General features: G+C 41.5%; 2 protein-coding genes across 5 annotated transcripts in view; both read right to left on the minus strand.

Annotated features, from left to right (window-relative positions):
- Positions 1-8331, minus strand: part of LOC144492892 (UDP-N-acetylglucosamine--peptide N-acetylglucosaminyltransferase 110 kDa subunit) — a 71823-nt gene extending 63492 nt beyond the window's left edge. The window contains exon 1 of one of the 2 annotated variants that reach the window (XM_078211475.1): positions 7675-8331. In XM_078211475.1, the coding sequence (XP_078067601.1) occupies positions 7675-7711 (37 nt within the window). In that variant the 5' untranslated portion in view covers positions 7712-8331. The remainder of the gene's footprint in view (positions 1-7674) is intronic. The other variant, XM_078211474.1, reaches the window with a different exon arrangement.
- An 8118-nt stretch (positions 8332-16449) lies between these two features.
- Positions 16450-26736, minus strand: part of taf1 (TAF1 RNA polymerase II, TATA box binding protein (TBP)-associated factor) — a 142248-nt gene continuing 131961 nt past the window's right edge. For all 3 annotated transcript variants that reach the window (XM_078211472.1, XM_078211473.1, XM_078211471.1), the window contains exons 41-42: positions 25866-26043; positions 16450-18354 (exon numbers count right to left, since the gene is read on the minus strand). In XM_078211472.1, coding sequence (XP_078067598.1) covers positions 18132-18354; positions 25866-26043 — 401 coding nt within the window. In that variant the 3' untranslated portion in view covers positions 16450-18131. The remainder of the gene's footprint in view (positions 18355-25865; positions 26044-26736) is intronic.

The following is a 26736-nucleotide window of genomic DNA, read 5'->3' on the forward strand; positions in this document are numbered from 1 at the left end:
AGTAATTACCCAAGAATACTCAAAAGTAGGGACCTGAGCTCAATGAGCCCCTTACTTCTATAAAGCGTATTAGTGTCAAAGATTGCTTTGACCAAGGGTCTCTACAGATGCTGCCTGTCCCTTTTCTAACAGAATCAGAGGCTGTCAGTGTCTACTTGGATTTTCAAGAAGCTGTTGACTAGATGTTGGGGCGGCACGATAGCACAGTGGTTAGCACTGCTGCTTCACAGCTCCAGGGACCTGGGTTCGATTCCCGGCTTGGGTCACTGTCTGTGTGGAGTTTGCACATTCTCCTCGTGTCTGCGTGGGTTTCCTCCGGGTGCTCCGGTTTCCTCCCACAGTCCAAAGATGTGCGGGTTAGGTTGATTGGCCATGCTAAAATTGCCCCTTGGTGTCCTGGGATGCGTAGATTAGAGGGATTAGCGGGTAAAATATGTAGGGATATGGGGGTAGGGCCTGGGTGGGACTGTGGTCGGTGCAGACTCGATGGGCCGAATGGCCTCTTTCTGTACTGTAGGGTTTCTATGCAACACCATAGGCTATTTTATAGGATAGAGCCACAGTGATCCCACGGGAATTGATGGTAGGGTCGTTGCATGTCATATCATAATTCTGATTACTGACCTGGACCAATCCACAAGTTTGTGAACGGTAAAGATTTGAATGAGCAAACATCACAATCAGAGCTAAAATCAACAGGGAAGTACAACTGTACTTAGCAGGAATCATTTAACATAGATGAACATAAATGATACACAATGCCTAGAGACTATAGTAAAATTAAGATACATTGCTAGGGCAATCCAATACAAAACAAGGAGCACTAGATTGTCCTTTTTTTTTACAAGAACAGTTAGACACAGTTTCTTAGGCAGAGCCTTATTTTGATCACCTCAAGATTGACAATATTAAAGGCCAAGGAAAAAAATTTGATGAAAGCATCGAGAACATGTTCTGATCCCCTCCAGGAGGCTTCTGAGAAATCATCCAGATGTTCCATCCCTGAATGAGCCCTGTATTTTCCTGACCTTATTTTGCCACTCTGGAGATTACCTTGCTGCTGGTGAGAGAGATGTTGGGAGTTGGTGATACTTGAAGAATTGAAACTCACAGCATAGAAGACCATTCTGATCCCATGATTGTGCTGGCTGTTTCGAAGGGTAGTTGTGCTTAGTCTAATCATAGAAACCCTACAGTACAGAAAGAGGCCATTCGGCCCATCGAGTCTGCACCGACCACAATCCCACCCAGGCCCTACCCCCATATCCCTACATATTTTACCCACTAATCCCTCTAATCTATGCATCCCAGGACACTAAGGGGCAATTTTAGCATGGCCAATCAACCTAACCCGCACATCTTTGGACTGTGGGAGGAAACCGGAGCACCCGGAGGAAACCCACGCAGACACGAGGAGAATGTGCAAACTCCACACAGACACTGACCCAAGCCGGGAATCGAACCCAGGTCCCTGGAGCTGTGAAGCAGCAGTGCTAACCACTGTGCTACCGTGCCGCCCCTGCTAATATCCCCACTTTTTGACCATACACAAGCCATAAAGTACTTATCCTACTCTCAAAATTATTTACGTACGCAGCTTCCACAACTGTCTCGGTCAGTGTTCCAGATTTCAACAACTCAGTGAAAATAATTCTCATCGGCCCTCCAGAACTTCTTCCCACGATTCTTTATCCACGATCTCCAGTTATTGACCCAATCCCCAAAGGGAATAATTTGTTTCCATTTACTGTATTGACACATCCCCAGTCAAAGGAAAATAGTTCTAACTTATCCAATAACTCAAATCCCTCACCGAGGTAATATCTTAGTATATTCTCCTTTATACCCTTTCTAAATTTACACCTTGAGTTCTAACCAATGATTCAAGAAATTCGAGCATGCAGTCTTTGATTTTATATTCTCTTCATAAACCCATAACTAAACTGAGTGCTTAGCACTGCTGCCTCACAGTGCCAGGGGTCTGGGTTCAATTCAGGCCTCGGGTCAGTGTGGAGTTTGCACATTCTCCCCATGTCTACGTGGGTTTCCTCCCACAATCTAAATTAACCCTAGTGTCGGGGGATTAGCAGGATAAATATAGAATCATAGAATAAAGTCTCTACAGTGCAGAAGGAGGCACCCATCGAGTCTGCACCGACCACAATCCCACCCAGGCCCTATTGCCGTAACCCCACGTAATTACTCTGCTAATCTCCCTGACACTAGGGTCAATTTAGCATGGCCAACCTAACCCGCACATCTTTGGACTGTGGGAGGAAACTGGAACACTCAGAGGAAACCTATGAGGGGTTACAGGAATAGGGCCTGGATGGGATTGTGGTCGGTGCAAACTTGATGGGCCGAATGGCCTTCTCTGCACGGTAGGGATTCTATAATTCATCCCACTAATTTTAAGGATTTCTGAAAATAGACTCCTGGGCATCTCTACTCATCTACACCTTTTCAAAATCATGCCGTTTATCATTGTAGTCCTCCCTCCCATACTGGTCCTTCCCAAATGCACCACTCCATCCACACACCATTTGTCATGTTCCTGCCTGAGTCATCCTGAATCCTGCACTATTGTCACCATAATCTGGTGTTTTACCAAACTTTACCTATAAATATTACAATGCTGCTCTCTACAGCAAAGTCGAGATAGTCAATAAAAATTACAAACCTAAAATGGACACAGTCTGAAAAACATTCATCCAATTGATGCCACTGGCTCTTTTATTCTTCATGAATGCAAGCATCGTTGGCAAGGCCACATCATCATCCCTTATTGTCTTTGAGATGGTAGTGAGCCACCTTTTAGAATAGCTGGAGTCCATTTGATGCAGGTGCATCTATAGTGCTGTTGGGAAGGGAGTTCCAGGATTTTGAACCAGCAGTGAAGGAACTATAATAGAGTGCCAAATCAAGATGATGTGTGTCTTCAGCAGAACTTGCAAGTAGTGCTGTTCCAATAAACCGCTGCTGCCCATGTCGCAGGCTCGCTTGGCACTGTCAAAGTAGTTTTGGCAAGTTGCTGAAATGCATCTTGCATATGGTACACACTGCTGCCATGGGAGTGAACGTTTAAGGTGCTAATCAAGTGGGCTGCTTTGTCCTGGATGATGTTGAGATCCTCAAGTGTTGTTGGAACCAACAAAAAAGTGGAGAATATTCCATTATTCTCCTGACTTGTGTCATACAATGGTGGACAGGGTTTGGGTCAGAAGGTACATTACTTACCACAGAATTCAAAGTTTCTGACCTGCTCTTGTAGCCACAGTATTTACGTGGCTGGTTTAATTAGTTTTTGGTCAAACGTAACCACCAGGATGTTGACAGGGAGTCAGCAATAGCAATGCTACTGAATGTCATGGGGAGATGGTTAGGTTCTCTCTGATTGGGGATGATCAATGCCTGACACTTGTCTGGCATGCATATTACTTGTCACCACCTCAAAACCCAGATGTCATCCAGGTCTTACTGAAACTGTGTCCATGTGCAGTATGAGAAGTTGTGAACGATATTGAGCTTTGTGCAATCAACAGCAAACACCCTCACTTTTGACCTTATGCTGGACAGAAAGTCCGTCATACAGCACAGAAACAGGCCCTTCAGCCAATCATCAAATACCAATCTATACTGATCCCATTTACTAGCACCTTGCCTATAGCCTATTGTGCTGTGACAGTTTAAGTGCTCACCCAGATGCTTCTTAAATGCTGAGAGTATACCTGCCTCCACCACCGTCAGGCACCTCATTCCATATTTCCACCCCCCTCTGGGTGAAATTTTCTTTCCTCAGATCCCCTCCAAACCACTTAATCCTCACCTTAAACTGATGCCCATCAACGATGTATCAACTAAAGATGATAGGGCCTAGGACATTATCCAAGGAACTCCTGCAGCAATGTCCAAGGGTTGGATTGATTAGCCTCCCAACAACCACAACCACCTTCCTTTGTGCGAGTTAGTTTAGACTCCAACAAACTTCCTAATAAGCCTCCCATGAAGCATTTATTGAACACCTACCAGGCCTACATATCCTTCGCACCACCTTGATCAACCTACTGCACTACCTGAATCATCAGTCATGCACGATTTACCTTTAACAAATCCACATGGGCTCTCCTTCATTAATCCATGTCTTTCTAAATGAAAGTTTATTTTATCCGCAATAACTAAGAAATAACTTCCCCACTGCTGAGGTTAACTCACCTGGCCCGTAGCACCGATTTAAACATTCTCCCAGTTCGTGAATAATGGTATATTAGCAAACCTCCAACTGACACTTCTCTTGTGTTCAATGGGGATCGAAGGATTTTGACCAATGCTTCTTCAGTTCTGCTTTTACTTCTTTCAGCAGCCGAAGATGCACCCATCTAGATCAGATGACTTAAGCCACTTTCAGTAACATGTCTCCTCTATCTTTAATCCTGTCCCAGAACCTCACTTTCCTCTATTAGTATAACCAGCACATCATTTGCTTCCTCTGTGAGGAGAAAAGCAAAGTACTAATTTAATATTTTCACCACATCCTCTACCTCTGCATGAAGATCTCTCCCTGGGTCCTTCATAGGTCAACCTTCCCTTAATATTTACATGTTTGTAAAATGTTTCCTGCTAATGTTTTTTCGTAACCTTCTATGTTAACTTATCAATTCCTCCTGCATTTCCAGAATCATTGAATCTTGCACCTGACAAATGTCAATTTAATTTTTGTTATCCAGGGAACATTAAAGTTGTGAATGCTGTATATTTTCCACTTCAATGGTCAATGTTTGGTTTTACCTGAACACACTGTTCCTCAAATGTCCTTCAATGCTCCTTCACTGTTTCGTCCCAGAATAGCCTTATTCAATCTATCTGCCTTCTCACTGAAATTCATAGTTGAGCATTCTATTTTTGATTTTTTTTGTCTCTTTCCATAATTACCTTAAACCAAATTATGTTCAGTTAATGCTGGATGATTTCTGACTGTAACACAATCAACCAGGCCTACTTTACTCCTCACAACCAGATCTAAAGCTGCTTCTTTCCTTGTTGAACTGGAGACAACGATTGAGAAAATACTTGTGCCAATGCCAGATATACCTCCTCTTCTGTACCCTGAACACCACTTTTACACAATCATGTCCCTTAATATTATTCTATTTTTGATAAACACTTTCGAAATTAGCCCATCTATTTCCTTGTTTGAAATTCTATTTTTAAAAAGATCCAATAATTACTCAAATCCAGCCGAAGATTTGGTTCCAGATATATTCAGCAAATCATTTATTATTTTTTTAAAAGTTTAATTTATTAGTCACAAGCAAGCTTACATTCACACTGCAATGAAGTTACTGTGAAAATCTTTTCCATTTAGACTCTCATTTCATTCATCAATACTGCCAGGCCTCCCCCTCTTTTTCCTTCTCTATCATTCTGAACACTTGGTAGTAGGAACATTAAAAACCCATTCCTGGACTTGTATGAGCAATGTCTTGGTTAATGAAAACATATCTATGTAGCAATTTGCACCTGCAGTTCGCCAACTTCGTTGCATCACAGATAACAATCACCACAATTGTTAATCACCTCAACCTGGGTCCTGCCAGTTTTTTTCAATACTTATAATTTTATTGCCATTAATATCTCTGCTTTCCAATCTCATTCCTGCTCAACTGTTTATCTGATTCCTCCCTGCTAAATTAGTTTAAACCCTCTCCAACTGTATGAGTCAACCTCTATTAAAACACTGGTCCCTATTTGTACGATGACAGTATTTGACTGGTTCTTTTCCTATCTGTTACTTTATATCATATTGCCCATGCTGGGTTTGCACCCTGGATGCCTCCGGGTTCAAATAGTTTATGCATAAGGAACAATAATTAACTGGCTTTTATAGTCTATGTGGGCAATTTGAACATAGTTCAAAAAAACTTTACTAAACTCACTTTTGCTTAAAATGCCCTTTGGTAATTTCAGGAAATCATATTTTGACATATTGAAGATAAACCTAATGAGCATTCAATCTCCATCTAACCATATTTTTTTATCTGACTTGCTAATAAACTAAAAACTTAACTCGCAGGAATATGTCAAGAGCCCTAGTTTTCCAAATTTAATGTAATTACGAATTTCTTACTCCACTTCAAAATACTCTAAAGCAGAAAAGGAAAATGTACATGCCATGCATCTGGTAAAATAATTTACTATCACCAGTATTTTCTTTGAGCATTTGAATTATATGATCAGGATGGACAAGCAATCAGGTCAATAGGATATTCAATGAGAAGTTTAAAAGCGAATAGTTGCAGTGCACAAGTTCCAGGTTTTATCTCTGCTCTCCATCCAAGTTAGCGCTGCTGTCAGTTAAATGAAGGAAAATTATTGTTGTGGGTTGGCACCCCAATCACTGATCAACATTCACTGGTGGAAGTGCACATATATGTATGTCAGGTCAGAAAAGATCTAGTGAGCTCAAGTATAATGCACTATATTTAAATATGCAAACAGTGGTTTGAGGTCAAGACTCTTGCAGAATGCCCTTACCATTACAAAGACTCCCAGAACGAGGCAAATGCCCACTGTATCATATACCCTAGCCAAAAACGCAAGTCTTCAGCAAACAAAATTGGAAAAAAATTGTTGCAACTCGAAATTCATGACTACATTCTACAAATTCAACACTAACATGTAATTTTAAAAAATATTTACAGATGTGGGTGTCACTGGCTAGGTCAGCATTTACTGCCGATCTCCAGTTGCCCTCGAGAAAGTAGTGATGAACTGCCTTCCTGAACTGTTGCACTCCGTGATGTGCAGATACACTCAAGTGCGGTTAGAGAGGGAGTTTTTACAGGAGAAAAACCAATACATCATCACATGTTTTTACAAGTACGTCACTGTCTTTTTCCCCAAATATCCATCTTCACAAAGCTTCTCTACATTTACCCATAAGTCTTAAACTGTCGAACTCAAATTTACTGATACTCATGTAATTTATCCCTCTAATACCAGTATCTGGCCACACAATCAACTACCCTGTATTTCAAATTGGTAGGTGACTTGTGAGCAGAAGTTAAGTTCCCATATACTCAAATTTTCATTAAGTCGCTTATGTTTAAAGTTTGTCAAATATCTGAGACTTTTCAGAAGAGCTGTAGAATGTAGAAACCTCATTAACCAGTAAAGACATTTTAACTGTTCTATGCTACTGTCACTGCCTTGGATCAATAATTCTTTCATGATAGTGATCTCCCCGTACCCACTCCAATCTAAAGACTCGTTAGCAACAGCATTTCTTCATCCAATGCTCTGTATATCCACTCTGAGAAACGAGATCTTAAACAACGAGAACAGGAATCTGGCCTATTTTCACACCAAGGTGTCCCCATACTCCTACATATTATTGTGTGCGCTATAGACACGGTACACAATTTTTGAAAAAACAAGATGTCCTTATATAATGTTGCTTGTTCCCTCTTCCCGGAACTTATCATTGACGGCGTTTCTTCTTTCTCCCACTCTGAAATGTACTCCGGATCTCAGGCTCCGATTATAACGATCGAATCACGTCGGCCCCACTCACTCGCAGCAAGATTTGATTTTAAATTTACACCTCATGGTGCCTGGAGTACTTCAGTGAGAGAGCCGGCGCCAATTCATTATACTCCCCCTTCTAAACTTTCTCACCTGTGCTGTCAGTCACACCGCCGACTGACGCCGCCATACTCTCGTTGCGGGTGGAGTTCACTCACTCCAGGCCCCCTTCCTCTTTTCGGTACAGGTTTTAACCGGCTCCCGGATGATTCACCGTCCCAATCAATCGATGGCTGTAGCACCCCCCACTCCCCAAGGCCGCGATGTTTACGTGACGGTCCTGGTCTTTTTTTTTCCCCCCCCTCCCGCCAACTGTTACGGCAGCCACAGCTGAATCAATGTGCAGCCATGGTTTCTGTTCGCAGCTCGGCAGGGACGGTGTCTAGTCCTGATCGGTGTCTTGTCCCCCAGTCTGCTTTCCACTCAATCCCTCACCCCTCTCTCGCGTGCAGATGGCGGCCGGAATAAGGAGAACTCTAATCGGAACTATTTTCACATCAAAGAGTCTACCTACACGTTAAAAAAAATCCATCCCAATCAGACAAAAAAAAACCTCCAATCACTTCCAACTTTCCATCGGACGCGTTTTGAATATTTATTCGGGTTTCACCGAGTGTCTTCTTCGGCTTTTTTAAAAAATTCGGATTTTGTTTCAAATTCGGTCAGCTTTTATTTTTTGCGGAAGGACCAGACATTGAAGGGTGGAATCTCACTCATCACCGCTGCAACCGTGGGGTATCGCTGCGCGACAGCATTGCGGCGGCCACAGGGACGGGAACGCATGCGCAGAAAAATACACGATTGTGTGGAAAGGTCGAGAACATTCACGTGGGCGGCCGGCGCCATTTTAGAGTTGAAGGTAGTGGAGCCATGTGGCCTGAAAACAAGGAGCAGAAATCGAAATGGATCAACAAAACGGTGTTTCTTGTAAAATTGTTGATTATTAAGAAATAATACACGCAGCTCATGACTCTTGCACTAACCCAGTGCAACAGGGCAAGGTATGAAATCTAGGGCTAAAATCAGCAGTTAATTGAACAACATTATAGAAAGGATATGGAGGTTTGACAAGTGAACTTGGATGCCACCCAATACAAGGATAAATATGAAAAATAATTTGACAATGATTATGAAATATGTAAATGATTTGAACGGCCATTTAAACATTAGAAATGCCTTTATTTACCTCGTGTGGTGAGGCAATGCAACTCATTTCAAGGATCACAAAAACAAAATACTGGAAAATCTCAGCAGGGCTTACAGTATCTGTGGGGAGAGAATAGAGCCAACGTTTTGAGTGTAGATGACCCTTTGTCAGAGCTGATTTGATCAGGTTTCAAGGTTTAATGATTTGAGGCAGAATTTTGCAGATATTCGACTGCTGCAGTGTTACTGTAACTTCAGTAGTGTGGGGGAATGAGAGGAAAGGTGGATGAAAGGATAGGGAGGGTGAATGGTAAAATGGTGAGTCGACCACGAGCTTGATAGATTTCAGGCAGCAAGTACATGAAAATGAAAGGTCGTCAGACTAACACATTATTGGTTTGTCTTTACAATGCTGCTCAACCCAAGTTTTTTCCAGCATTTTCTTAATTATTTATGACAGTCACCATTTAGTTTCAGAACATGCATAGCAATCCAGTCAATCCTATCCCTTGCTTGATCCCAGTAGCCATCCAATTTCCTTTTGAAATAATTGTTTACCCATGAAGGTAGTGGATGTGGAGAGTCTTCGAGGTCGTTACCACTCAATACATTTTTAAAAATTCCTCCTGTGTATCTCTTGCCCAAAATTTGAAATTGATGTCCTGAGTCAAAGTTTTTCCTTGTAATCAAAGGTAATTGAATTTTAACATCCACTCTGTTCTCGTTCCACAGACACTGCCTAACCTGTTAAATGTTTCCAGTATTTTTTTTAAATTTTGAATCGACTAAAGATCTTTAGCATAGGCCCATGGCACTTCACAGGATTATTACAAAAAAAGATTGGCATGAAACCTGTAAAGCAATAGGCAGGTGATCAACAGGTTTTTAGGAGATTGTAGTCTAAACTTACTGAGCTGTTTAAATTGACAAGCGGCAACATCCCGTGAATCACACCTTAAGTGACATGATCATGTATGAAGAATCTGAATCCTCTCAATGGTAAGTGAGGAAACACTTACAAACATAAGTAGAATATAGGGAGCTAGGAAGAAAGTTGAACCTCAAAAGATAGTGATTTCAGGATTACTACCAGTGCCACATGTTAGTCAATAGAAATAACAAGATATATCGGAGGAATATGTGACTGAAGCGATGGTGTGAGCAGGAGGGTTTCAGATTCTTGAGGCATTGGGACCGGTTTCTGGGGGAGGCAGGACCAGTACAAACTGGACGGGTTACACCTGGGCAGGATTGGAACTGATGTCCTCGAGGGGATACTTGCTGGAGTGGTTGGGGAAGGTTTAAATTAAAGTGGCAGGGGACTGGGAACCTATGCAAGGTGTCAGAGGATGGGGAATCAAGGACAAAAACCAAAGACAGAGGAGTAAGAAGTGGTAAGCAGGGAAACGGGGCCAGATTCAAACAGGACCTCTGAAAAATAGTGTTGCCATCAGACTTTTGAATGGACCTACCATATTAAGTTGATCTTTCTCTACACCCTAGTTGTGACTGTGACACTACATTCTGTACCCTCTCTGAAGGTATGCTTTTGTCTGTATAGTGTTCAAGAAACAATACTTTTCACTATACTATAATACATGTGACAATAATAAATCAAATCATAATTAAGTCAATAGTGGGAACAGGAACACTAATGTTAAAAAGACAAGCCTAAAGGCTTTGTGCCTTAACGCACAGAGTATTTGCAATAAAGTGGATAAATTAATAGCAAAAATAGATGTAAGTGGGTACAATATAGTTGGGATTACGGAGACATGGCCAGAGGGTGACAGGGATGGGAACTGAACATCGAGGGGTATTCAGGATTTAGGAAGGACAGACAAGGTAAAGGTGGTGGAGTTGCATTGCTGGTTTAAGAGGAAATTAACACCATACTGAGGAAGGATATTGACTTTGACAATGTGGATCTATGGGTAGAGCTAAGAAACACCAAGGGGCAAAAAAAATTAGTAGGCGTTGTTTATAGACCCCCAAACTGTAGTGGTGATGACATTAAACAGGAAATTAGAGATGCATGCAATAAAGGAACATCTTAAAGTTTATTTATTAGTCACAAGGCTTACATTAACACTGCAATGAAGTTACTGTGAAATTCCCCTAGTCGCCACACTCCGGCACCTATTTGGGTCAACACACCCAACCAGCATCTGTAATTATGGGTGATTTTATTCTGCATGCAGATTGGGCAAATCAAATGACTCTCAATCGGAGGAATATATCAGAGGAATTCCTGGAGTATATACTGGACCAATATGTTGAGCCAACTATCCATTCTAGACAGGGTATTGTGTTATGAGAAAGGAATAATTGGCAATCTAGTTGTGCAAGACCCTTTGGGGATGAGTGTCCAAAACAGGATAGAATTTTTCATCAAGACGCAGAGTGACGTAGTTGATTCTGAGACTAGGTTCCTGAATCTTAATAAAGGAAACTACAATGATAAGAGATATGAGTTGGCAATGATAGTTTGGGAAACGTTACTTAAAGGGATAACGGTGGATAGGTAATGGCAAACATTCAAGGAGCACGAGTGAACTGCAACAATTTTTACTCCTGTCTGGCACACCAGAAAGGTGGCTCAATCATGGCTTACAAGAGAAATTAGAGATTGTATTAGATCCAAGAGAAAAGCATACAAATTAGCCAAAAGAAACAACAGACATGAGGATTGCAGTTTAAGATTCAGCAAAGGAGAACAAGGGGCTGATTAAGAGGAAAATAGAATATGTGAATAAGCTTGCGGGGAACATAAAAACTGATTGTAAAGATTTCTACAGGTATTTGAGGAGAAAAAGATTGGTGAAGACAAATGTTGGCCCCTTACAGTCAGAAATGGGAATTTATAATGGAGAACAAAGGAATGGCTGACCAACTGAATACATACTTTGGTTCTGTCTTCACAAAAGAGGACACAAGTAAGATACCGGAAATGTTGGGGAACAAAATGTTTAATCAGAGGGAGAAACTAAAGTAGATCAATATTAGAGAAATTGTGTTAGGGAAACTGATGGGACTGAGGGCCAATAAATCCCCAGGGCACTTAAGGAAGTGGCTTAAGAAATACTGGATCCATTGGTGGTTATCTTCCAAGATTCTGTAGTCTCTGGAACAGTCTACAGATTGGAGGGTAGCTTATGTAACCCCACTATTTAAAAAGGGATTGAGAGAGAAAACAGGCCTGACATTGGTAGTGGGGAGAATTCTAGAATCTGTTATCAAAGATTTTATAGCAAAATACTTGGAAAACAGTGGCAGGATTGGAAAGAGTCAGCATGAACTTATGAAAGGGAAATTATGAAAAGAAAATCTACTGGAATTCTTCGAGAATGTAACTCGTAGAATTGATGAGGGGGAACGAGTGGATGCGTTTTATTTGGACTTTCAGAAGGTTTTCAACAAAGTCCCACGTAAGAGATTAGTGTGTAAAATTAAAGCATATAGAAATTAGAAAGAAATAGTAATCATAGAAACCCTACAGTGCAGAAGGAGGCCATTCGGCCCATCGAGTCTGCACCGACCACAATCCCACCCAGGCCCTACCCCCACATATTTACCCGCTAATCCCTCTAACCTACACATCCCAGGACTCTAAGGGGCAATTTTTTTTTAAAAACCTGGCCAATCAACCTAACCCGCACATCTTTGGACTGATATGGGATTGAGAGTAGTGTATTGAAATGGATAGAAAACTTGTTGGCAGACAGAAAACAAGTAGAAATAAACAGGCCTTTTTCAAATGGTAGGTAGTGAGTGATTAGTGGGGTACCGCAAGAATCAGTGCCGTGACCCCATTCATTATATATATTAATGATTTAGATGAAGGAACTAAATGTAATATCTCCAAATTTACAGACAACACAAAACTAGGTAGGTGGGTGAGCTGTGAGGAGGATGTACAGATCCTTCAGTGTGATTTGGACATGTTGAGTGATGTGGTCAAATGATTGGTAGATGTTGTACATTTTGGATAAATGAGAGGTTATCCACTTCAGTAGCAAAAATGGGAAGGCAGACTACCATTTGAATGGCCATAAATTAGGAGTGGGGAATGTGCAACAAGACCTCGGTGTCATTGTACACCAGTCACTGAAGGTAAGCATGAAGGTGCAGCAGGCAGTAAAAAAGTCAAATGATATGTAGCCATCATAGCGAAAGGTTTCAAGTACAGGAGCAAGGATGTTCTGATACAATTATACACGGCCTTGGTGAATAGTTTGTGTAGTTGTGGTCTCCTTCCCTGAGGATGTTCTTGCTCTAGAGGGAGAGCAGAAAAGGTTTCAGCAAATGAGCTGAGGCAGGGGCAGAACTTAGTGACCCCTGGATGTACTTTAATCCACACTGATTCCTGGGATGGTGGGACTGACGTATGAGGTGTCTAGAACCAGGGGTCACAGTCTGAGGATACAGGGTAGACTATTTAGGACAGAGATGAAGATAGATTTCTTCCCCAGACTATTCAGCCTATGGAATTTGTTACCACAGAAATTAGTTGAGGCCAAAACATTGAATGTTTTCGAGGAGCAGTTAGATATAGCACTTGAGGCGAAGGGGATCAAAGCATAAGGAGGAAAGGCAGATCAGGCTATTGAGTTGGATGATCAGCCATGATCATAATGAATGGCGAAGCAGACTTGAAGGGCCAAATATCTCCTCTATTTCTCAGCAGAATGGAGATAATATAGAGAACCAAAAAAACAATAGCACAGTTGCAAAGAGATGAAAAGTCAGATAACTAGAAAGCACACCAGAGCTGAAGAGAATGGATTAATGTAGAGGCTCTTTATGTCATGTCTGAATCTGCACTGAGCCTGCATCCATATATCCAGACATCACCAGTAATATCACCCAGTTCCGCCCTGTCTCCCTGCCTCAGCTCATTTGCTGAAACCCTCATCCATGCCTTTGTAATCTCAAGACTATTTTAACATTCTTCTGGCCGGCTCCCACATTCTACCTTCCCTAAAGTTATCATCCAAAATTTTGCTGCTCCTTTCCTAACCCAAATCAAGTCCTGTTCACCCATCAAATTGTGTTCCCAGTCAGAAAATGTTTCAATTTTAAAAATATCAGTCTTGTTTTCAAATCCACTATAGTCTTGCCCCTTCCTATCTGATCTATCCAGCCATCCCAGAACACTCCAAGATACTTGCGCTCCTCTCATCCTGACCTCAACAACACTGATTTGAATTGGGTCCCATTGGTGCCTGTGCCTTCAGTTTCCAAGGTTTTATGGTCTGGAACTTTCTCCCTAAATGTCACCATTTCTCTTTCCTCCTTTAAGACACTCTTTAAAATTTACCTTTTCAATTAAGGTTTTGGCCCTCCAACTTAATATCTCCCTATGTGACATGTCAAATTTTGCTTTATAACATTCCTGTGAAGCACCTTGGAAAGGTAATTGTTGAGACTAATAGACATGATTATAGGAAGACATAATCATAAGCACAGGCACAGGAGTCATGCTTTCATAGAAAACTTCATTAATCTAGCTTGAAAAGCACAATACCAGAGCGGCCTGACCTTGGCAGTCCCACAGTTAGCCCTTGAAAAATAATGATTTGTTCATTTTACTGCTTTGCTAGACCTCGCTCACCTCCTTTCTGAGCCCAACTAAATCCCTCCAGTCTGTCTTCAATCATGTTCACAATCTTTTGCCAGTAGCATAGGTTTATAAAGTCAACCCTTTCACATTTAATTTGTGAAGTACAAACAACCCTCATTACATTTAACTATAATTGTAATTGATAAAATCTAAGAGAAAATAATTGAATGTTCTGAGGGAATATATCTTTTGGTCTTTCTCGAAACTTGGTAGAAAAAAAATGAATGGGATGGTCTTATGCACCGTGACTTCATTTAGAGTAATTTTGTATGCTAGTTGCAAGGCTGTAAGACAAGGCAAAGATGTATACCATATACATTTTGCATGAAACCTTGCAATACTACATAGGGTGCATTCACAACACAACTGTACCATCAGTACAGAATGTTTTGTACCGAAGTTGGAATTTTTGTATTAACATAGCTGAATTCAGTTATACCAAGCCAGTGTAACCTCTTCCCAAACTTCATACATAACTGACAGGTTACTTTTTTTGTCTCGCGTCTATTTCCAACTGACATTTTGCTCTGAACTATTTTGCTATACTGTTCTCCACTTGTGCTTACCCAAATGAACAAACATGAATTCAAACTGTTGGTACATACCGATCACATGCAGGGTGGCAGTGAGTCTCCTCCCTCCCTGATCAGGCCCCACCTCTATAGGCCACTATTGGCCCCGCTCCACCCCCATAGACCCCACCCCATGGGCAGTGCCAAGGTGTCCAATGGACATTACTGAGGTATATTTGGTAGCAAATGCCATTAGCTTTCGGAGCGCTGCTCCTTTGTCAGATGGAGTGGAAATCTCTCCACTCCATCTGATGAAGGAGCAGCGCTCTGAAAGCTAATGGCATTTGCTACCAAATAAACCTGTTGGACTTTAACCTGGTGTTATTAAAACTCTTACTGTGTTTACCCCAGTCCAACGCCGGCATCTCCACATCATTACTGAGGTGCCAGGCTGCCACTGCCCAAGGGGCACCCCCTCCTTTCCTCGGCCTCCCCGGGAGGCCTCAAGGACCTTTAGTTCTACCGACGAGGCCAACACAACTGTTCCCTGTTCATGGGGAGCAGGTGCTTTTTCTTGCCGGAGAGAACCAGCGAGACCATAAAGGCAAGCAAACCCAGACGATTCAGCACCAGGTGCACTAATGCCATGCAAATCAACATTACAATATATTTAAATAATTTATTCAGCCTCTCACCCATTTCAATGAACGGGGCGAACCGGTAAAATTCCACCCAATGTCTCCAACATCCATGTCTATCCTTTCTGCAACTTTGTTTTTGCATACTTTCAATCCCTGTTCCGGAACTGAAGTGGTCCTAATAGAAATGACAAATCCCCCAAGTGACTGACCGTAGTGCAATTTCCCTCAACTTCTTTGCAGGTTTTGACACAATCTACATCATCCTTCTCCAATACCTCTCCTCTGTTCTCTAACCTCACCTGGTTCCATTCTGACTTACAACATTGCACTCAGGCCATTCTTCAGTAGTTCCAAAATTTTGCTACCTATATTCTCACACCAAGTTCTAGGTTAACAACTTCTGTCCTTGATGAACAGCATCACCCCAAATCCAAAATTCTCCATTCTTCTATGACTTATTGTGCAGCCATCCCAAAGCTGTTCTTGCAGTCACTCTTTTATGACCTTTGTACTTTATTCCTTTACTATCCTGTTTCGAAGTCTCACATCCTCATAGAATTCTTAATTTGTCCTTAATAGAACTGGTAGTGTTATGTTTTATTCAGCCACTAACCTTGTCCTCACTAACCTAAATAGGCTCTTCATCTCGTATTGAATTCCTTTCTTTCAAATCATCCCATTCTGCCTCTGCTTCCTTTTATAACAATGCACCCATGTTATAAGCAGTCTTCTGATCTGGGTTTTGTTCTTTGCCATTTTATAAAAGTTAAATATTCAATCACAATATTTATTAACTGAAGAATCCCAAAATCCATTCAGAACAATGCCTGAAGAACAGCTCCAAAGTAGAAAAATCTACTCAATAAAAACCATCTGAATACAGATTTTAGGCAGCAAGTATATGTCACTTGCTTCTGAAAAGCAGAAATAAAAACTAAAAGCAATGAACACTGAAAAGGTATTATCTTTACCTGAGATTTACAACAATTTTCACAATATATAGAATGGACTAACAAATTTTTCAGCAAATTAGATGTAACATTTTGGTTTTCAAAATCCTGACGTTTTAAACAAAATGGAATTTCAAACAGTAGTTTTAGTTGGTCATTTACAACTGACATAAGATGTTACAAAATTGCAACATGCACATCACAAAATGTAACAAGTAGAGTCAAATTACTTTGATCATAATCATCAAAACACATGATTTTTTTTTGCCAAAATTATCCCCCACCCAAGGCACTGATCAACTGTACAGTTTTATGGGTACCAACTGTACTCCTGTATTTAACCAACTGTACTGTATTTAACCAACTGGCAGTTCTTCATTGTAAGTACAGACAGTAAATGCTAGCAGTGTATTTAACTGCACAGACCATCACAGTCAAGCCAATGCTCACCCAGTGACCACACAAGTGGTTTCCAATGGGTGTCACTGTTTTGAGATCAGGACCAGGAATTCCTAACTCTTGATACTGAAATCAGCTAAGTACATATTGGGAAAGATGAAGGAGCCAGCTAGGTGATAAGCTTACAAGGGCATAAAGTAGTGCTCTTACCCACCAAATCATTGGGATGTAATCATGATACAGAAACAGAAATCAAATTATGGACATATTTTTACAAGAAGGATCTAAGACAAATATCAAAATTTAAAACTCAAATAAGAGTTATTTATCTAAGTCGAAACAAATAGGAACTGTTAGCCAAAATATTTTGTTGTTTATGATGGTATGTTTCCAGAGTGTATAATAATTTCTTGAAATTACTTATGCTCGCTCTTAAGTATTTTCATCTTCCAGCACAATTATATTTTAAATCTGGGATTGGCCTTTTTGTTTCCTCATTGTTCAATTTTGTCCACTTTCCTGCTGTTCATATCCTCAAATTAATATAAAATTGGGCAGCCAACAATCCATCCTTCCCATAATCAATGTGAATATTAATTCATTCACTGGTTCATCACTTGGAACTCGACAAAGTTTTCTTCAGTTGTCATGTCTTTTAGCAAGATGTTGTGACAATTTATTTTTAAAAATCAGATGATCAATTAAAAAACAAAAGCTGCAATTGTGCAGAAAACTACAGACAATGAACAAAAATGAGCAGAATCACTATTTGGCATCCATGTCTCATCAAAAATAAACATTTCCTGGAAAAGTAACAGGATTAATATTTGTTTTTACACCTGTTCAGAGCAGCTTTTAAGGTCCAGGATGCACCATCACTGCTAGTGAACACACTTCACAATGACCTTACGAACAAAAAAAAATACAAATTCTCAAACCCCTTTTACACACAATCTTTGTCCAGCTTCCAGGAACAGTCTTGTATACAAAATGTAATGTATTGGGTGTGAAGCACAGTTTGTTACTGGGTTTTGCATTTGCTCTCAAATTTTGTACAGGATTATTATCCGGCTACACAACAATAAAAGTGTATTGGGCAATATAGCAAACATTTACTTATGCTCTGCTCGAATAATCCAACGTGAAGCCCTGTGATGTCACAGTAACATCTGTCAATTAAATCTACCACCAACTCTGTGATCGTTGGCTCCTCCCTGTCTTATCACCCACAACAGATTGTTATGGTTATCTACATAACCAATTCTGTAACACAATGTGTTCATGTTTCTATATCTGAGTCAATATCACTGTCCCCTTCAATGGAGTGGAATTCCTCGCTGTCTTCCTCATCTTCGCTCAGTTGTACCTCATTAAGAACACTTGGTCCATGTCTCTGTTCCTCATCTTCATCCTCATCTGACAACTCATAGTCACACCCTCCACTGCTGAAGGTTGTATCACGAGTATTTGACTTGAGTTCAGTTTCTTCATAGCTCTCATAGCTGAGGGAAAAAAGTTGCATTACTGTTAGTGAAATATGACTTAATTGAATCGTGACGCAACCGGAGTAACACTGAACCCAATTAAACTACATAATATTTATACTAATATAGCACCTTTCAAGCCAAAACAGAGTGCTTTATCAAATGTGCTTGTTTTGAAGTGCTGCAATCTGTTACAATCACATTCTAGCCAAGCAGCAGTCACTGCAACTCCTATGCCTTCATGGTTACCTCTGATATAACTCAAAGTCCCTCCCTTGAACCTTTCCTGTTCAATATCTATATGCTATTCCTCAGCAACTTCACTTATAAGCAAGTAAGCTTCAACATGGCTACAATTGCATAAAAGTTCACCTTTTCATCAGGCATGGACTTCAGGCATGTTGCTGTCCCAGTTGATTGCATGTCTAATAGCAAGTTGTGCTGAAAATTATGATGGATCAAAGCTAGGAAATTCACACTGGGGCCAGGATTCTTCCAAAAAAATTCCAAGTGCCGAATTCACAAAAACTGGAGTAACTCACGCTGGTTTTTTTTAAGCGGGATTTTAAAAATAAATCTCCCACACTGTGCACTGCAGAGTGCCTCAGGGAGATTCACATTGAAAATCAGGGGGCGGGGCCTATTCCCGCTGGAGAGGCCAGCAGCATCGCACTGAGCGGGCCACTGCGCATGTGCCGATCTGTCATAGCGGAGATCGGAGCATGCACAGTAGTCCTGCACTGTCGGCCTCCTGATTGCTGGCCAGCTCGATCGCTGGCTAGCACAGGAACCCCTCATCACTGCCCCTCCGATTCCCGCACCTCCTGATCGTTGGCCTCTCAGACATCACTGGGCCAGCTCCCCAATATGCCCTGCCTCGCCCAATGCCCAGTGGGCAGTGCCAGGGGGCCAGGTTAGCCCTGCCAGGCTGGCAATGCCCAGGGGAAACCCCCCTTATCCCCAACATTCTGGGGGGCCTCCATGGCCTCCCTTCACTTCAGCGGGGTTGGCTGCCAGTTCCCCATTTGTGGAGAGCTGCCATAAACCCCACTGGAATGAACCACTCCTGGCAGGGAGGGGAGAGAAGCTAGCGGACCCGGAGACTTCAGTTCAGGCCTGCTAACGATATTGAAATACAAATTTTAATATGGAAATCATGTCCGTGGAGAATGTGGCGGCCAGCGTGAAACCCGCTAAACGGGATCTGCTGATGTCTCCAGGCCTATTGCGCTGCGAGAACAATGCAGCGGATTGGAAAAGTCATCCCCCTCCTCCCCCAGTCTAAAAATAAATTACATTTCTTCATTATCATGGCTAATTTCTAATTTTGTTTAGCATAGGAACATATTTAGCCCTTAGAGCCGGCTTAGCCATTCTATAGATCATCTGGTTATGTCTCAGCTGCACTTTGCCAACTGCCTCCCCATAGCCCTTGACTCCATTGTCTACCAAATGTCTACCTCACTCTGCCTAGAATAAATTCAATGAGCTTGCTTTCCAGTGATATTCTTTTTCTTTCCTGGGATGTGAGCAGCATTTGTTCCCTAAATGCCTTTGAACTGAGTAGCTTGCTGGGCCATTTCAGAGGGCATTTAAGGGTCAACCACATTTTTGTCATTGTAGTCAGATATAGGCCAACAGATTTCCTGCCCTAAAAAGGGCATTAGCAAACCAGATGGGTTTTTAAGACAATTGACAATGGTTTCATTAGAGTTTAATTCCACTTTTTTTATTGAATTCAAATTCCATCACCTACCAGGGTGGGATCTGAACTTGGGTTCCCAGAACTTATCATGAGTCTCTGGATTACTAGTGCAATGGTAATGCCATTACCTCCCCCATATGTATCTAGAACTACAGTACAATATTGAAAAATAGAAGTACATTTTAATTGATAAAAATAACTTCATCCATGACATTACTTAGAATCCTTTTCAAGTACAACGTTTTTGCATATGTTTGATATTATATTTGGACAGTGCAACATGCGACAGATGTTTCATTGAAGATTTTTATGGTATTTTTTCTATGCCGAATGCATCATACCCTCTACACCACCAATTATGTCGATAAGGGGTTTTCAGTGTAAGGATATCACACACTCACCCAGCCTTTTGTCCAGTGCAAAGGACGGCACGATGGCACAGTGGTTAGCACTGCTGCCTCACAGCACCAGGGACCCAGGTCAATTCCGGCCTCGGGTGACTGTGTAGAGTTTGCACATGCTCTCCGTGCCTGCGTAGATTTCTTCCGGGTGCTCTAGTTTCCTCCCACACTCCAAAGATATGCAGGTACGGTTAATTGGCCATGCTAAATTGCCCCTCAATGTCAGGGGGACTAGCAGGGTAAATACGTGGGGTCACGAGGGTCTGGGTGAGATTGTTGTCAGTACCAATTCAATGGGCTGAATGGCCTCCTTCTGCACTGTAGGAATTCTAAAGCACTGCCTATTATTTCTACTTAACTCCTCCCCCTCAAACCTTTGTGGCATTCTCATATCTTTTGAAGTTTTAACATCGAATCATTTAGATATCCAAGTGAAGCTTTTTGTCCATGGGATACGAGTATTGCTGACAAGACTAGCATTCAATGCCCATTCTTAATTGTTGTTGAAAAGGTAATGGTGAGCCCACCTTCTTGAACCAGTGTAGTCCATGCAGTGTAGATACACCATATTTCTATGATGAAGTGAGTTCCAGGATTTTGACCCAGTGACAATGAAGGAAGAACGATATAGTTCTTAGGATATTGTGGGGTTTGGAGGGGAACTCTGGAGGGGTGGTGTGCTCACGCGTCTGTTGGCCTTGTTCTATTGGGTAGGAGAGTTTGGGGTTTGGAAGGTGCTGTCAAAGGAACTTTGACGAGTTGTTGCAGTTCATATTGCAGATGGGAACACTGCTGCCACTGTGTGTCAGTGGGGGAGGGTCTGAATGTTTAATGTAGTGGATGGTGTGACAATCAAACATGCTGTACTTTGACCTGAATGGTGTCAAGCTTCTTGAATATTGTTAGAGCCGCACTCATCCAGGCAAGTGGAGAATATTCCATCACGTTCCTGACTTGAGCCTTGTAGAAAGTAGACAGCCTTTGGGGGAATCAGGAGTCAATTGCAGAATTCCTGGCATCTGACCTGCACTTGTAGCCACAATATTTGTGTAGCTGGTCCAGTCAAGGACGTTAATGGTGGGGATTCAGTGATGGTCATGTCATTGAATGTCAAGGGGATAAAGTTAGGTTCTGGCTTGTGGGAGACAGCCATTGCCTGGCATTTGTGTGGTCCAAATGTTACTTGCCACTTATCAACCCAAGCTTGAATATGGTCCAGTTCTTGCTGCTTGCAGACACAGACTCCTTCAATGTCCTTCAATCATTGATGAAGTAGCTGAAAATCGTTGGGCCCAGGACACCACCCAAGAGAAATGGAATTAATTTCTTACAGATTTGCTATTGCTTTTAGGTAACTGTAAATAGCTGCTATTTAATGGAAAGATTTCCTCCTTAACCTAAGACTGAGATAAAAAGGTAAAAAGAACAAACTTGTATTTATACAGTACTTTTCATGACCTAGGTGTACCGCAGTACTTTACAGTCAGTGAATTATGTTTTGACGTGTTTTTGCTATTGTAATGTAGGAAACACAACAGCAAATCTCTACACAAGGTACCACAAACAGCAATGTGATACAGATATATCCAAAGTCCGGCTGTCCATAAAACAGATTTTTTTTTTCTTGGGAGATCTGGCACCGCTCCCAGACCAAGGTAGGGAATAAAGTATGAAATGAAGAGGACAATTTTGGGCTGATCACAGATGATAGAATCAGTGAGAGCTGTGCGCACAGAGGATTGCAGCACTTTAGGATCTGCCTGCCCCTTCCTTATTCTCCAGACACAAAGCTACATGTTCCACCAGCAGGATAGAGTGGAGTATTCACTCCATTATGGTAAACAGTCCAAGGGAACTTGCGGTTACAGATAAAGCTGTGTTACATGTCCTGTGCACCAAGTCAATAATGTTTGCAAATAGCCCTCCTGTAATGGAAGGCGAGTCCATTAACTTCTTCCAACAAAACCTGGGATCTATTTATTTACACTAACTCCCAGGGAACAGATCACAGCAGCAGGGGTTGAGTTTGCCTCTGGAAATGCTACTTTATGAATTCCAGATCAAGTCTCAGTACTATATTCCTTTTGATAAAGTTATGTGACAACAGAGAACATGAGTGGGATTTTCCACACCCCATGTCACGTGTTTTTCGTGGTGGTGGAGGCAGCCCGCCATTAGTGGGCAGCAGGATCATCTGATCCTGCCACTATCAATGGGTTTCCCCATTCTATGAACCGACTGGCACCAGGAAACCCGAAGAGGGAGCTCGCTGTCAGTGGGACATGAAGATTCCAACAGCAAGAACAGCCAGAAAATTTCAGCCCATGTGTCCAAACCCTCCAATCTAATGGCAGTTCATCCAAAATTCAAGAAAATCTGAAATCCAGCATAGTCTAATTCCACAGGGTGCCAGATTTTGGACATTACATTTTATGTGATGTTGGTCAAGGGATAGTATTGGTCATGACTGCAGTAAAAGGCCTTCAATGATCATTAGTTAAATTTTTGATTTTGACACTGTGAATGAGTGATAAAATATTGCACGACACCTCAAAAAAAAAACAAATGTCCGTTGCCAGCCCACGTTTCTTATCCTGACACTGAAAATTAAGCATTGGTCTAGCAAAGTGCATTTAAAATAGCCTGATTTTATCTCCTGGAGTAGTGTTAGTGTTATGAATTCCAGATCAAGTCTCAGTACTATATTCCTTTTGATAAAGTTATGTGACAACAGAAAACATGGGTAGGATTTTCCACACCCCATGTCACGTGTTTTTCGTGGTGGTGGAGGCAGCCCGCCATTAGTGGGCAGCAGGATCATCTGATCCTGCCACTATCAATGGGTTTCCCCATTCTATGAACCGACTGGCACCAGGAAACCCAGAAGATGATAAATGTATCACCTATCAAATTCTTTGTCAGCATTGTAACCACCTTCCTGCCTCTCTCAGCCACCAGGTGTCTTTTCCTATGGAGGCCTCTTAGCAGGGAACTCCAATCACCTGGTCCTGATACCCATCAGTGTAGCCAACCCTAAAAAATCAAACCCACTCCTTCCCAGTTACTAACCAGCTTATTCCCCACTCCATATGATCTCCACTCTTCCATCAAGGCTGGAACATGTGAATATAAGGTTAACTGCTCTTCACTGGAAAAATGAGTAACCATATTCCCCTCTCATTGGTGAAAAGTATTTTTGCCTTTACAAACACCTATCCAACTTGCAAAACCTCTGCCCCCGATCCATAATTTACATTACTGAGCACTCCACCCCACATCACAAGCACCTTGACTCCAGATTCCCCCCCCAATGCAAGTATTATGGTGGCCCTGTAAATCTAACGGAACAGGATTTAGGCCCTAATCCCCCCACTGAGAGAATCATCTTTGCCCCATGTTTCTTTGCATCCACTCTCTGCGCCACTTCCACTGAGCACCATCTTGACTCCTGTGGTACTGCAACCTAATAGCATCGTCAGCAGCATGCCACTGATATTCCCCCAGGAGGGCTTCTCTGTGCAGCACTTCCAGCATGCACTCTCCATCATTAATTATCTCAGAGCCCCGAATTGTGCATGCAGCATTTTGCCTTCCTAATCCACAAGTAGCAATCTGGCCTTTGTCAAACACTTGCAATGAGCAGAGATTGAAATTTTCCTACATTATTCCTTCCCACTGAGATGATTTATTTATTAGTCACAAGTAAGGCTTATACTGCAATGAAGTTACTGTGAAGAGAGTCAAATGTAAATGAGCTAATTTACTGCAAGTAACAGTGGGGAGATCTGCCGGCATATATTTATCTACAGAAAATTTTGTGAAGTCTGATAGATGTTCTTTAAATAGTCAATAGTTTAACATAATAGAAAGACAGTCAAAACCCAGGGTGTTTTAATCTGGCCTGAAGTAGAAATTTACAGGCACCTTTCAATTTGCAAATTTTCTTCAACAAATAGCTTAAATATGTAATGATTACCTGAGCAAAAGTCAAGTTAGTAAAGACTTTATAACTGAATCCTGTGAAATAATAATACCTTGACGTAGTTTTGGAGCTGTCTCAAACAGACCTGAATAATCAAATTGGTCATATGTTTACCAGCAGCTGATAAAATTATGGAAAAACTGAAAAAAAAAGGTCTTGCAATCATTCCTGATGAATCAACATACAAATTAGGAGTAGGCCATTCAACCCCGTGAACCTGCTCTATCAATAAGATCATGGCTGATCTGCTTGTAACTTCAACCCCACATTCCTGCCTACCACCAACTTTTACAGATGCACAATAGAAAGCATTATTTTTGGTTGTGTCACAGCTTGGTATGGCTCCTGCTCTGCCCAAGACCGCAAGAAACTACAAAAAGTCATGAAGGTAGCCCAATCCATCATGCAAACCAGCCTCCCATCCATTGACTCTGTCTACACTTCCCGCTGCCTCGGCAAAGCAGCCAGCTTAATCAAGGACTCCACGCACCCCGGACATTCTCTCTTCCACCTTCTTCCATCCGGAAAAAGATACAAAAGTCTGAGGTCACATACCAACTGACTCAGGAACAGCTTCTTCCCTGCTGCTGTCAGACTTTTGAATGGATCTACCTTGCATTAAGTTGATCTTTCTCTACACCCTAGCTATGACTGTAACACTACATTCTGCACTCTCTTGTTTCCTTCTCTATGAATGGTATGCTTTGTATAGCGTGCAAGAAACAATACTTTTCACTGTATGCTAATACATGTGACAATAATAAATCAAATCAAACTCTCAATAACATTTCACCCCTTTGTTAATAAAGCTAGAAACTCACAACCCTCAAAGAAAAAACGTCTCCTCATCTCTGTCTTAAAGGAACGATCTCTCATTTTTGTGGAGATTTGTGAAAATCAACATCAAAGTAAAGTTTATTTATTGGTCGCAAGTAAGGCTTACATTAACACTGCAATGAAGTTACTGTGAAATTCCCCTAGTCGCCACAGTCCGGCACCTGTTGGGGTCAATGCACTTAACCAGCAGGTCTTTCAGAATGTGGGAGGAAACCGGAGCACCTGGAGGAAACCCACGCAGACATGGGGAGAATGTGCAAACTCCATACAGACAGTGACCCAAGCCGGGAATCGAACCGGGTCCCTGGCGCTGTGAAGTAGCCGTGCTAACCACTGTGCTACTGTGCATGGAGAAGGTCAATATTATTAAGACAACGAATTGGTCAAATGTTAAAACAGACAAATTATTATTCTGTAAACAAGAAAATGGAACAACTTATGTATAATAAGGTTGAAGCAAGGAATGTTAAGTACCTAATGGTACTATCAAAATTTCCTGCACCTTTTTTGCACATCTGATAAAACTTGAAGTTAGGGTCCTGCTGGTTTGAAGCAAAGTGTTATTTAAAGAAGTGATAAACCCACTCTACTCAAATTATTTTACCTTACATTACTGTCCTCCATGATCTGAGAGGTCTCACCACCATCGCCCTCATAGGACATCATGCTTTCCTCATTCTCCATTCCCATGCGTGTATTCTCAGGTATCAGATGAGGTTTTTTTGGTCGGATGGCTGTCGTTTCAACATCAGAATCACTGCCACTCTCACTGAGCTGAATAGCTTTTTGAAACAAAGGAATAGTTCAGATTACCAGACAATGTTAATTGCCACTCAACCAACAAAGTTATGCACAATACTGTGTCTGTATAATAGAGTCAAGCCCCTGGTATCAGGATGCAATTTTGCTGCGTGTGCCAAAATGATATGGGAAGCAACTTAATTTCTAGGATAACAAAGAATTTAACTTACAAATCAAACAGAAAGTCATGAACATCATAATGCATAATTCACACTGCTTTCAAAATATTTAGACATGGTACCACTTCACAATGTTCAAAGGATCTTGGTCAGTGTATATGTCTCTATTCCCTGCTGCACAGGGGAAATACCCATTTCAGTTTCTTTCACACAAGACAATTTCAAACTTCTCTGGTAAGGACACTCCAAATAAGTATAAATCAACATTTAAATTCGTTGCTGATTTTATACTTGGACGATGCAAGTCTAAGTCGGAGAGAGGAACATAAGGATCTCAGGATACAAATAAACCAATCACTAATGGTTGTGCCACAGGTTAGCAAGGCCTTAGAAAGGTAAACAATACACTAGGCTTTGTTTCTAGAGAGAGAGAATTGAAACGTAGGGGAGTTATGCTAAATCTATATCATGCATAGGTTAGACCACACCAGAAGTACTGTATCCAGTTCTAGTCACAATATTATAAAAAGGACTTGGAGGTGGTGAAAAAGATGC

Source organism: Mustelus asterias, chromosome 4 (genome assembly GCF_964213995.1).
Source record: "Mustelus asterias chromosome 4, sMusAst1.hap1.1, whole genome shotgun sequence".
NCBI classification, from domain to species: domain Eukaryota; kingdom Metazoa; phylum Chordata; class Chondrichthyes; order Carcharhiniformes; family Triakidae; genus Mustelus; species Mustelus asterias.